General features: G+C 34.4%; 1 protein-coding gene across 1 annotated transcript in view; it reads left to right on the forward strand.

Annotated features, from left to right (window-relative positions):
- Positions 1-14,606, forward strand: part of VWDE (von Willebrand factor D and EGF domains) — a 76,650-nt gene that overhangs the window by 39,928 nt on the left and 22,116 nt on the right. Inside the window, exons 13-19 of the mRNA XM_063726067.1 lie at positions 1,273-1,409; positions 7,236-7,391; positions 7,512-7,616; positions 9,085-9,199; positions 11,284-11,534; positions 12,476-12,695; positions 14,326-14,463. Of these exons, the coding sequence (XP_063582137.1) occupies positions 1,273-1,409; positions 7,236-7,391; positions 7,512-7,616; positions 9,085-9,199; positions 11,284-11,534; positions 12,476-12,695; positions 14,326-14,463 (1,122 nt within the window). The remainder of the gene's footprint in view (positions 1-1,272; positions 1,410-7,235; positions 7,392-7,511; positions 7,617-9,084; positions 9,200-11,283; positions 11,535-12,475; positions 12,696-14,325; positions 14,464-14,606) is intronic.

The following is a 14,606-nucleotide window of genomic DNA, read 5'->3' on the forward strand; positions in this document are numbered from 1 at the left end:
ATTATCATAGATTCTCCCAAAACTAATTTTCTGTGCAGCAGCAACTAAAGTGACCTCACTGAAATGTGAGTGAGATCACGTTGCTCCTGTGTTTATATAGCTCGAATGGCTCTCCATCTCCTTCAGAGTAAAGTCCACAATCCCTACCATGGCATAGAAGACCCTAGGTAGTCTGAGGTTCCTCTCTCACTGAATTCATCCAGCATTCCTCCCCCAGCTCACTGCTTTTCAGCCACACTGGCAGCTTTGCTGTTGCTCAAAGGAGCCAGGCCTGCTTCCACCTCAGGGTCTTTGCACTCGCCGCTCCCTCTCACCGGAGGATTCTGCCACCACAGATCTTTATGACTTACTTTCTTTACTTCTCTGTTCAAATGTCATACTATCAGAAAATCCTCTGTGGTCATTCAAAATAGACTTGTTTTTCTTACACAATTCCATGGTCTTAATCTCCTTTAATATAGTTAATGTAATTTTTTCTATATTCCTGAAAACAATTATGTAATATAATTTATATTTATCTTTTTGTTTATTTTTTATCCTCCCATCTAGAATGCAAATTATATGAAGGCAGAAACTTTTGTTTTGTTCATTACTACATCCCCAGTACCTAGAATAACAACAGATAAATAAAAATTACTAAACATTTGTTGAATTTGTGAAAGTATGGACTGAAGTAACCCAGGCTTTAAAAAAAATTTTCATCAAGATTTTTAAGGTTCTGAATACACAGGATTTTCTCCCCTACTGCTAGTAGAGTTGTATTCACTTAGGTTTTCCCAGTACTTAGGCAAGGGGTTTAATAACTTTTACACACTGCATATACCCATTTTGACAACCAGATGTTACTGATACAGATGACATTCTGAAATTTTAATACATTGCATTACTAACTACTATATTTTATTACAGAAGTATTTTTTTCTATAACCCAGCTATATGGCACAAGCCAAAATGGTAAAACCAAAATGTACTTTATTGTAGTGGTAATTTCTTAATATTTGTCCTTGATATAAAATATTATTAAACATTAGTGAAACCTGTGATTTTAGGACTGGTAGTGTCTGTAATATTATTATTGGTTTGATGGTAGATACCTCTTCTAATACCAGATTACTCTTAACATTTAATGGCGTAATTAGTGTTGTAAGTAGCATTTTAGGTATACTTTAAAATATTATTTTCCATATGCTTTTAATTTGGGGCTTGGAAATAATTAGTTTTTTTTCTGAAATTAAATAAAATATGTAGTATTTGTTATTTTTTTTTCCAAAGACAAAGCTCCTGAAATTATAGAGCTTGGGAATGCTGGATTCTGTGATGTTCAAAAATATAATTGTATGATGGTGAGAGTTTTTGGCAAAGGCTTCAAAGAATTACCTTCAATTAAATGTGAAGTTACTAAGCTACAGGTATGTTAATTATAGAGTTGAGAAACAATAGAGTGTATGAGATACTCAGATTAATATTATCTTAGATTAATTTGGTCTATCAATTAGCAACATAAATCCAAACGATATTGTATCTAGAGAGCTGAACAGGAAAATGATTAAGTTACATAGTGTTGATGCTTCTTTGTTAACTTTATTAAAATATCTTATAAACTTTTTGTTGAAGTATCGGCTCACTGATTTCACTTACATTAAAAGGCTAAAAGAATATCAAGCTTGATTTATGTAAGCCTCTGTATTTCTTGAAATGTAAAAACATAAAGAAGAGACATTGTTTTTAGCCAAGACATCTTGCATAAACTGGATATGAACACTTCCCTTTTACAAACCAAAACATGAGGACTAATTGCATTTATTCTTTATATTTTCCTTACTATGGATTTTAGACAGAAAAGACCCACCTTTAAAAAATAGTATTTATCTTTCTGAAGGCCACAGAAACAGACATGATCAGTTTGAACATTAGTATATCAAATTATACCTTATTTTTGATGATTATTTAAATGGTCTTCCTTGTCTTTATTCACATGGAAATTTTATTTTAAGGATAACTCTATGAATTTCAAAAGTATATGTGGGTAAGCTGAAAACTTAAGACAGCAAACCACATTATAATAGTCTTCTTACTTTTTCTCTAAATTGATGAAGCCAAATGTGATTCTGAGATTGAGAATTTACAGGAGGAAATAGGTTTGTATGTGTCTTTATCAAGTAGTTAAACACAAGTATGCTAACTTCAGGATTTTATGGGTGGAGTCTTTCTAAGTAAGCCATGGAATATTTTAATCCCAATGAAGTAATAAGACAAAATAGAAAGGTACATGTAAGTAATTTTAATATCACTTAAGAGAATAGACATTATATTAGTCTTGGCAGAATAAATCATATGACATCACATGAAAACTAAGTGATGTGCCAGGAGCGAATTTTGTAGATTTATATTCTCTTGGAAAGCACATCTTGTACTTACCTTCAGATGCATTGTTTGTTGTGATTTACTCTCATACTACCTGCCACTTCCTCCAAACTTCTGATAAATACAGAGTAAAATCTGGAATCCTCTAACACACTATACAGAACTGTATTAGTCTATTTTCACAGTGCTATGAAGATACTACCTGAGACTAGGTAATTTATAAAGAAAACAGGTTTAATTGGCTCACAGTTCCACATGGCTGGGAAGACCCCAGGAAGCATAAAATCATGGCAGAAGGCAGACGGAGGCACCTTCTTCACAAGGTGGCAGGTGAGAGGGAGTTAAGAGGGAAGCTGCCACTTTTAAACCATCAAGATCTCATGAGAATTTCCTATCATGAGAGCAGCAAGGGAGAAACTGCCCTCATGATCCAGTCAACTCCCACTATGTCCCTCCCTCGATCCTTGGGGATTACAATTCGAGATGAGATTGGGGTGGAGACACAGAGCCAAACCAAATCAAAAACTATAGAAAGAAAGATGTTCACTTGCCCAAACTAAAATTAGAATGCATATCCGTCTTTATTTTACATTATGCTGAAGTTAAGTCTGTCTCTCCTAGCCCCAGTTTTGCCCAGTGCTGGGTTTTAAAGGCTCTTCTAGCCTTTAATTCATACCTCCAGTCAAGCCTGTTTAATGTGCCACTATTTTAGGATCCCCAACCCTACCAACATGGGCCCTGCTCAAAGCCTTGCATTCACTTTGTGTGGAATGTGCTTGCCCTGCCACTAAGCTAATGTCTTCTCCTAGCTCCCCTATTACATGTTCAGTCAATATGAATTGATTCCTGCTCACCTTTTTAGTTCAAATTTCAGTTCCCTTCGAAGATTGGGTTCCTCTTTAAAATCTAGCATTTTGGAAATCAGGTCATGCAAAATTCTTAATGACTTCCCATTTTACGAAGTAATTTTTAAAAACTTTTATTTTGGAATAACTTGATACTCACAGAAAAATTGTAAAAATAATGCAGTTTCCAGTAATTCTTCACCCAGTTTCTCATAAAGTTAATATCTTATTTATAAACCATATTCATAAAACAATTATTCAAATCAGAAAATTCACCTCGATACAATACTATTAACAAATTTACAGACCTTGTTCAAATTCTGCCAGTTGTCCAACTAATAATGGTCCTTTTCCTGATTCAGGATCTAATCTAAGATTTTATATTGCATTTTCTCATGTTTTTTCAGTCTCTTTCATATTGTGATAGTGCTCCATCTTTCTTTATCTTTTGCACACTTGGCTTTTTTGAATATTGTGACGGTGCTCCATCTTTCTTCATCTTTTGCACACTTGGTTCTTTCAAAGACCACTGGCCAGTTATTTTGTGGAATGTTCCTTTTTTATGGTTAGATTGAGGTCATGCCATGTTGTACAATTTTTAGTGCATCCTTTCATAATGCAATGTATCTAATCACGGGCAATGTAAATTTTGATCACTTACTTAAGGGGTTTTTGCCATGTATCTTCACTTTAAGCTTCCTGTTTTTCCCATTTTAACTAATAAATATGCTGTAGGGAGACACTTTTAGATTATGCAAATATATAATAGCTCCTCAAACATTTTCTTCCTAATTTTAGCGTCCAACTATAATTTTTGCTGGTAGCAATTATTACTATGGTATTTACCAGTGGTGATTTTCTATTTCCATCATTTCTTCTACACATATTATTTGGAATTCTACTGAAAAGAAGAGCTACTCCTTGTTTCCAATTTACTTATTCATTTATTTACTCATGCCAGTATAGACTAATGGAAACTTATTTCATGAATTATAACTCAATGCTATCATTCTTTGTTTGGCTGTTTAAATTATTCTAGCTTTGACCATTGGGAGCTATTACAAATTGGTTCACATGTCCTTTTAACTTGCTCCCATAATTTTTTGAACAATTTATCACATTCTGGCATCATATGATATTCCAGACTCATATTTTTCCACCCCAACTCTAGAATCAACCGTTTCTCTAAAGACTGTAGTTCCATTTATCAAAGAGGGTCATTTAAAATCCAAGATTTGGGTGCAAGGTGTGCTTCTTGTTACAGGGTAGTTAATGCTTCTTGGCCCTTTTAATGGATACAGTTAGAACATCTATGTATGTACACTTATACACATACGTAACTACCTATCTATCGGTTTATCTATCTGTCATCTCTGAGTTGATACTGATACTTCTGATTTCAGTGCAGTGCCATAAGGTTCATTCTAGCCTTCTCTTTTCCTTATTTGTAACTCTTTTCTTTACAAGTGAAAACTGGCTCTCATCATCCACAATATATTTACCTGTTTTCTCAATCTAAGTGTATATGTAAGTCAGTTTCAGAAATTATAACCCTTTCCTCTGTGAAAAACAAATTCATGAAACGAGGTCACAATATAAAGGCAGATACTACTTTCCAAAGTGAGTTAGATTAACTATTTCCCACTCTGTTTAGAGTGGTTATCTGTTTTATTTATAATACAATTAGGTTTTAAAAATATTTGTCTTCCATTTTGAGTTTCTTCCACACTCTGGTTGATTATAGTTATTTAATTATTTGGAGGGTATATGAAATATTATCATAGTTCTAAGAGTTGAAGCTATACAAATGTATGCACATAGAATTGTTACTTTCTTGTCATCCCTGTCATCTGCTTTCCATCACTCCTTCTTTTCATTAAAGTATGTTTCTATTGTCATTATTTTCTGGTTAATCCTTACTGTATTTCTTTGGTACAAAAAATGGATAGAAACTCTTTTTTTAATATAAAGTGTAACATATTTTACATGCTTTTTTCTACTTTTGTATTAGTAGTTTTAAGCAAGTTTTTAGCTAGAGATTCAACCACTTAAGCATTTCTTTCACTTCCTCCCTCAAAGCAGTCAAGACTCTAAAAAATCCAATTTTAAAGTTGCTAATTTATAGGATTAAATACAAGATGTTATCCAAGAAACGGATGGCACATTATGATTTAGCTCTTGTCTATATTTGTAGGCTTGAATTTCCTGTTTATGCTGTTCCATGCATCCCTGTCTTTTTCATACAGTATTCCCTCCATTCATGTGAATTGCACTCTTTCCACTTCTGCTCCCAGTGTCCAAATAGCAGTCTCCTTTTTTATTTTCAGGAAGAGAAGTATTTGCTTTTTTGAAGCCTTCTTTGACTGTGCTAGTTAGTTAGACTTAATAACTCCTTTTGTATTATATCTTATTTGAGTCTCTTTTAATGCAATAATAAAATTATATATTGTCTGTCATTTTCTTTGTGATCTTTTTTCACTGAGATATTTTCAGCACATAATATATACTCACAAAATATTGACAAATGGAAAGGAAATAGAACACTGTATATTCCTCATTTTGGGTAGGCCCCTTGAAATACAAAGTTGGAAATAATCTCTATATTGCCAGTCATTGGCTGGAGACTTCTTTCCGCACAAGAAACTGAGACTGTACATTCACTTAAGTGTAGATATCATGACTACTCTGAGAAATCGTCATTCTTCCTCTACAAGAGGGAAACCACTGGTAGATCTGCTAGGTTAGACTCTGCACACTCCCTTAAATATGGAGATTTGCAGCTCACTCTTTCAATCATCAAATCTTCAAAAACGTAATTTCTATTAGTCGTAGATTAGAGCGATCATGTTTTCCTTTCCTTTTCCTGCTGACCCACAATATTGAAGCATCAGCGTGCTCTATGACAAATTCTGAGTGGTTGAAAACATTTGACAGTAATAAATTTCAAAGAAAAATCTAAATCTAAATTTTGACAGCAAAATATAGCTTTTGGTTTCCTACGTAGTTACCCGTACCTGGAACATTATTCTGGCTTCTCTTCTTTTGGGACAAGTGCATTTTCAATACTGAAAAACAATACTAAAAGTGTAGCTTAAGCATGATGTGTCACTGAGTTATTAAGTAGAGTGAACTAGATAGAGTTTATTTAGTTTCAAATTACTAATAAACTAACTTGAGCAAAAATATTTATTAGGATAGTATATTTCTTAGAGAATCAAGAACAAGAAAGTAGCTGAATTCTCAAGAAAAATCTTGAACTTGGGACTTGAACACCATGAAGACTCAGTAGGTGTGCATTTTTATGTGTGTGTGTGTGTGTGTGTATGTTTGTTTCAATTCAGCTTTTGTTTGTGGGCTTCATTTTCCTGTTTCACTATATACTGGCTTTCTCTCCATAGTGAAAAAATGGCCACCAACCACTCCATAGTTTTGTGTCTTGCAACTCAAACCATCAGAGGCCAACTGACATGACATCTCCATTGGTACAAAGTTAAAATATCATGAGTATTGAAATATTGGCCTAGCTTAGGCCCGCCCCTGCACCAGTCAAGCACAGTCAGGGAGACTGGTCATACAGGAATAGGAGAGACCCTGTGGGAACCGTGTAGGGGGCAGAAAGGACAGTTTCAAGTAGATGAGGTGATGGAAGATTTTGCAGGAGAAATGAAGGAATTTCTGGGCAGAAAATCAATCCACTGTGTGTCATCTATATAGTCAAGTGTGTTTCCTCTTGCTACAAAAGTCATTACATAGTGATCTATTGTATATGACCAATATTGGTAACTTCTTTGATTTGAACCGCCAAGAAATGCATGATTCATTGGGAGCAATTTGCATCATATGAACATATATACTTTTTTCATTATTCTGAATAAAACTCCCTCCCAATGTGACTTTTGTTTCCCTGTTATATATTACATTATACTAGGCATATATTTTAAAATTTATGCTTTGATTGTATGTAATTTACTAAAAAAAAATTCCATAATTTAACAGAGGTTAATTGCTTTCTCACTATGTCTTCAGTATAATAGCAGTGAATGGATGCCTGGAGAACCCATCTATACACAGACTGTTTTCCAAAATAGCAGAGCTGTTGATTGTCAGCTGCCCACTGATGTTCAGCAGTTTGATACCATGGATCTGGTGGGTGGGAAACCAACTGGGAAGTGGCAGTTGAAGGTAAAAAATAAAAAGACATCTTCATATTTATAAACAAAGTAAATACTTATATATAACATTTCATAATGAATTTAGAACATTTAGAACAAATCATCTCATTATAGAACTATTATGTTACAGGTATCTAATGATGGTTATAAATTCAGTAATCCCAAAATAATGGTCATATATGATGGTGCTTGCCAAGTTTGTGGTCTCTATAAAAATGACTCATGTACTATAAAGGTATGTATTTTTTTCATGTATTTTCACATTTACATCATAGGTATTTTCATTTCCTATGCTGTTGGCACATTAATTGTAGTTTTTTCACTTTTATACCAGAAAAACTAATAGAGAAAATCCTTCCTCAAGTTTATATAAGGTAACTGAAATTGTTACACTGCCTGCAACGAAGAGGTTCCTACCTTTAACATTGTGAAATGGCAGATTACTTCTAAAAAATTGTAAGAGGAAGTCCAGACTAAATTATTTACTACTTCACTCCTACCTACATTGTTTTTTCAGTAGTAATAATGACTTTCCGATAAGAGATCTTATGTTACCTACTCTTCTTTGCATCAAATGACATACATTTGGTTAAAATTTGTAAAATGTATAAAGTTGGTATTTTTATGGGGAGTATTTCCTGGCAACTAAGTTTTTTGGAGCATGTAAATATGTGCCACTAGATGGATTACAGAACAGCAGTGCAGCCTGAGCTGAGCTGCAGTCACAACTTCTTCTTAATCTATATCCAGCCTTCCGTATTTATCAGAAGGTCTGTCTCACATGTGGACTGCTGACTTAACAGACACCTGACTCCTCAAAGCTGAGGTGCATACAAATAATATTTATGTACATGAAAATTTTAAAGTATTATTTTTTCTAAGTTTAAAATTTATTTTCTTGAGATTAATCATCAGATCAAATCTCTGGTTTTGAGAAATTGTTTGATTTTCATTTTTCCCAAATATTTCATTTCCATATATCCATAAGTACTTTAAAAATATTATTTTTCAAGATTGTTTTCTCCTCCTGGAGCTATTTTGCTCTAACTTTTGTGCAATTTTTCAAGTGATATTAAAGGAGATTTTGTAAAATGAGCTAACTTTATTTCTCCTGAATAAAATTTAATCCTCTCCCCAAGAATACTTGCTACATTGAATGTTCTTTCTGTGCTTATCAGCATCTCTTTCAAATGTTTGGTGTAATGATATCCATTATCAAGTGTGGATATAATTATGCCAAAGATCTGGTCTAGTTGGCTGTGTTCACAGAACATAGTGGGCTGCTAGGGAAATGGAAAATAACTATAACCTAATGTGATTTTATAAATTGTGGGGGGAAAAAAAGAAGTTGGTTTTATTTCTTTATGAATAAAGCACTCCTAGGATGAGTTTAGCAGTGAAAAATACCAAAAGAGAGATTTTCTCCCATGTTATTTATAAATTATAAGCTATAACTTTGTAAAGATAAAACTTATACGTACTTTTATTACCTCCAAATTGATCAGTTTTATAGACATTTACATATTCAGGTAATTTGTTTCCTCATATGCACTTACGATTATGAAGTATCAAAATAGATGTATGTGCTTTCGTTGGAATCATCAGTACATATACTGCCATCCTTCTATGTACAGTTTCTTTTTCTACGCACTAACTATAGCTGTACTTTATTGATGCTTTCTTTTTAAAAAATTTTCCATTAGGAAAATGTTTGCATTATTGATGGACTCTGCTATGTTGAAGGAGACAAAAATCCAACCAGCCCTTGTTTGATTTGTAGACCCAAAACTTCAAGATTTACTTGGTCATTTTCAGAAAGTAAGTTATTCTTTATTAATCCAAATATTTCCTGTACAAGACATTTTAAAAGTGGTTTTCAGCCAGAAGTTACATAAATGTGTTTAAGATGAATGACCTCTGTGTTTAATTTAGCATCTCTCCTAACTGCAAAATTTACTTTGAGGGTACAGGATATTTATTTTAATATTTGATTAGGAAAGCATATGTGATTTATTAATGGAAGAAATGGGAATTATTAACTCAGTTACACACAATTTCCTATGCTTAGCCTTACCTCTGTTCAGTTTTGTGAAGTTATTAACCATTTAATCTCAAAGGCCATGGATTCAGCACTTGTTAAACAAGGTATCTGGACTCAGTAATCTATAAAGTGCCTTCCAGTACTACTGTTGTGTGATGTCAGTACTACTGTTGTGTGATGTCATGAGAATAATATTGGGTACAGATAATTTTGAGATACTTTGTTTCAAACAATACCCCAAATTATAGTCACGTACCATATAACTTCCTCACTTTCATAAATAGAGCTATGTTGGTTCCATATAGGCGTCCAAGTTCTCTTTCCTCACAGGGAGATCAGACATTATTAGAGACAATAGGACACAATTATTCCCTGGCCCCATGTAATTTTATTTAAGAAAGTCATACAGCTTTATATTTATACAATGCTGTGTAATATCATTATAATTGTATGTGCATATTTCATTACTGTGTTTCATTACATTTGCCAGATGATTCACTGCTTAGGTTTAAGACTCATGGAATGCTGTGGGAAGACAATGGAAATTTGAGGAAAAATATAGTGCAAGAGATGAAAATACAATACAACCTCTGAATTGGTGCCTCTGTTTTATCAATGGCTGTAGTTTGACTGATTGATTCATTATAGTCTCATAGTGTTCAAAGTCATAAAGGGCCATAAAAATGTCATGTCTTTTAAATCTCTCATATTGAGGATGAGGAAATTAAGATCAATAAATTAGGCTGCTTGTGTAAGGATATGCAGGGGCAGAACAGGAGCCAGAGCTACAATCTCAGGGCATTAGTGCTTTGTGGATGCAAGCAGAATTTTTGCGCTCAGTACAATGTAATGGGGCTATTTGTTCCAACTGTTAAGCCAGTGGGCTGGAAAGGTAGACATTTTTTAATATAGGACAATATAAAAAGAGATTTTCAGTTGTTTCATGAGTGTAAAGGGAACTCTGCCTGTCCTCTAAAATAGCCACTTTTTTTTTTTTTGAGACAGAATCTCACTCTGTCTCCCAGGCTGGAGCATAGTGGTGCGATCTCAGCTCACTGCAAGCTCCACTTCCCGGGTTCAAGCAATTCTCCTGCTTCAGCCTCTTGAGTAGCTGGGATTACAGGTACCCACCACCATGCCTGCTAATTTTCATTTTTAGTAGAGACAGGGTTTCACCATGTTGGCCAGGCTGGTCTGGAACTCCTGACCTCAAGTGATCCGCCCGCCTTGGCTTCCCAAAGTGCTGGGGTTACAGGTGTGAGCCACCATGCCCATCCTGAAATAGCCTCTTTTTTAGTGTGTGCACTCAGCCACTGGAAGAACCTCTGAGAATCAGAAGATGAGTATGACTAATGGCTTCCACGTATTATAGCTGGGGAGGCCAGTACAGCGAGAAGCGTTCAAAGGAGCCAAAGAAATGGAGCAGTCGTGGGCAGTGAGGGAGGAATAGAGAATGGGAGTAGAGGGAGAAAGTGAGGCTTAAAGAAACACAGTGCAAAGGATCCACAGCCAGAGAGAGAGAGAGAGAGTAGTGAGGCAGTCAACACCAAGAAGTAAGACAGAAGAGGTGCAGCATCCAGTGTGGCCAGTGCATGTGTATTTATATATTCTGTGCTGTATCCAAAGTGCTTTCATACTTTCATAATAATGCCTGAGGTCTTGCACCTGTCAGTTACTTTCACATGTCTAAGAATGGAATTGAACTTACTCAAATGTTAAAAAAAAAAAAATGAAAGCAGCTAATAGACCTTTTAGCAGAGTTCAGTCTTTATCAAAGTGCATATCTCTGTGGGAGCTCTCAGAAGTACACTTCATTCCTTTTTCTACACGGGCATAAAGTTAAGTGTTTTCTCTATTACAGACAACCAGCCCCCAGTGATTCAAGCACTGCAAGACAAATTACAGACATTTTATGGTGAAAACTTTGAGTATCAGTTCGTGGCCTTCGATCCAGAAGGTTCTGACATCCATTTTATGTTGGACTCTGGTCCTGAAGGGGCAAGTGTTTCCTCTGCAGGGCTTTTCATGTGGAAAACAGATTTACTAACTCCCCAACAATTTACTCTACGCCTTAATGATGACTGCAATGCTGAAACTAGAGTCACGATTGAGGTAATCTTTATAATTACATAAGTGTCACTGGATTCTTTCAAATAAATTAACAACTTTATTTGAATTTAAAATACAAGCCATATTGCTAATTGTAAAGAGCAACAAAGTTATTAAACATTGTATGGAAAACTGATCTACCAAAACTTTGACTATTCTTTGTAAGAATTTAAAACCTTAGAGAGAGTCTCAAGCCCAGAAGCACAGATCTAAATTAATAATTTCTATACTGTTTTATTTGGCACTTCACTATGACAAGAATAAAGAACTCCTTCAGCTCCACCTTCATGAAAGATGTGTGATTAATCTAAGATTGATAATCATACCCTCTTCCATCAAGTGAAAGGACCTGAGATGTTGAATTAGAAATCAAGATTATAAATACAACTTGAGATAAATAATTGGCAACTATAATTCCTTTCTTTATTGACTTTTCTTTTGATTATGTCAGTCATGAGCACTTAATACTTACAAACCCTTTATGTGTCCTTTGTTCATGTGAAACTTGGAACACACTTTCACACTGAAGTAATATTGTGAAGAGCAGCTGCGTTCTACGCCATATTAACCCAGTAATTCAGGAGATCATTTGCTCTCTAGATTTGTGAATAACCCAGGTGATTAACTGCTTTCCACTTTAATGATTTTTTTTAAGTTGTTCTACTTGCATGACAGAAATTGATCATCTTGTAACTTTTTTGTTTAGAAAAGTTATCCTTAGTATTATATTGTGGTTATGCACCTGAGAGTGGGCGTAACCGCCTTATTAAACTATTTTTAATACAATTTTATATTACATTTGTGTGTGTGTGTATATATATATCAAATATAAGTGATTTGGTCATACTTGTACATAAACACACATGACTGTCATGATTTCTGGGGCATAAACTGAAGATAATTTTATTGAAAAATAAGACATTTCCTTTTTTTTTCTTTTGTAGGTGACTGTGAAGTCTTGTGATTGCTTGAATGGTGGATCATGTGTGTCTGATAGGAACTTTTCTCCAGGGAGTGGAGTGTACCTGTGTGTCTGCTTGCCTGGCTTCCATGGCAGTCTTTGTGAAGTGGACATTAGTGGGTGCCAATCCAACCCTTGTGGTCTTGGCAGCTGTGTTAGTGGTTTTCACAGCTATTCCTGTGATTGCCCACCTGAGCTCAAAGGTAAGATTTTGCTCCTCATAACAAATTAGAAAGAAAAGCTCCTTGAAACACACATCTACAGATTACTCAAGCAAATGTGTGGTCCTAAAGATTTTAGTACACATCTTTACAATTTTAACAAAAGTTATTACAAATATAATTACTATCCATATCCCTTGTTTTTGTAAATTGTAAGTTCCATGCACTATTACAATTTTGCCAATTTTTATAACTGTTATAGCAATGTAGGAACCTGTTTTGCAGGCTCCTAAACATTCCTACCTATATTTGGTAGGGAGAAGTGTATTAAAATGTATTACTATTAAGATATAATATGGAAAAATAAAGGAATTATGCCAGAGAAAATACAAAAGTTATCACTTAACAGAGGTTTTACTGATAATTCATTGACTTAGAAATATCATGGTAAAAAGTTGAAATCAAATGAAATGTTAGCATATTTACTAACTCATTACTTGTCCTAAAATGTGTGATTACAGAAATAAATATATGACTGCCAACCTTTAATTTTCCATGGCTTTTTAAAAACTCATATGAATATTTTCTTTACATTTAATAGATGTAAATATTAAATAAATAAATATATAGTTAATGAGCTGATATTTTTATTGAAGACACCCATTTTAACAATACAGTAGAACTGAGCAGAATATTTATGTGTCTTCTAATTTTCTTCAGCACTTTTTTTTTTTTTGAGACGGAGTTTCGCTCTGTCGCTCAGGCTGGAGTGCAGTGGCGCCATCTCAGCTCACTGCAAGCTCCGCCTCCCGGGTTCACGCCATTCTCCTGCCTCAGCCTCCCGAGTGGCTGGGACTACAGGTGCCCACCACCAGCCTGGCTAATTTTTTTGTATTTTTAGTAGAGATGGGGTTTCACCATGTTGGCCAGGATGGTCTCAATCTCCTGACCTCGTGATCCGCCCATCTCAGCCTCCCAAAGTGCTGATTTACAGGTGTGAGCCACCGCACCTGACCTCTTCAGCATTTTAAAACAAAAATTTTATCATTTGGAACTATGAATATGGATCTCTTTTCTACTCCACAGTAGACTCTATTTGAAAGAATTCAAATGTTGATTGCCTCATAAATTTTAGTACAATAAAGGCTACCATCCACATATGACTGGATTTACTCATTGAGATGAGTTGTTAAGCATTTCAAAGAGCACCACATCAACTCAAAAACTTTGATTAAGGACGGACTGACTTTCCTAACACAAACAACTTTCATGAATTTTTATAACTAGACTAAACAATTTGTCCTTAAGCTAAACAGACAACCATCCTAAATAACTTTTAAAAATTACTGACTTTTTAAACAAAGTTCAAATTACTGCTGTAATATGAAAATTTTGCCTTAAATATTAATGGAATTCTTAACTCATCTTATTTACAAAAAAAAATATGTACTTGAAAGGTCTTGTTTAATATTAAATTGAATATAATTAGTGACTTTATATTTGATTATACAGTAAGTTTTAAAAACAGCATACTTCTATCCTCATAATGCATAGCAGCTCTTTTGGGGTTAGAAGGACAGACATAAAAAGTAGAAGTTATATAATAAGACAATTGGACATATGATGTTTTTCAAATTAAATAATTTGAGCTCTTGGTCTATATTTTATACAGGCAAAAATTGCCAGGAAGATGTCGATGAGTGTGACTCCAAGCCTTGCTTTGAGGGAGTAGAATGCCTGAATACCTTTGGTTCCTATCATTGTGGTTCATGTCCAAAAGGATTTTATGGGGATGGAAAAATATGCCATGGTAAAAGTTCCTATTTTCTGCTATGAGATTTTTTTTGCTGCATTTAATTATTTTTTAATAGTATAGTTTCTGTTTTTGACTCGTGTATTTATTCAGTGTAAATGCATTAAGTGTCATGCATTGAACTAGATACAAAGGATGCA

This window comes from Pongo abelii, chromosome 6, assembly GCF_028885655.2.
Source record: "Pongo abelii isolate AG06213 chromosome 6, NHGRI_mPonAbe1-v2.0_pri, whole genome shotgun sequence".
NCBI lineage: Eukaryota > Metazoa > Chordata > Mammalia > Primates > Hominidae > Pongo > Pongo abelii.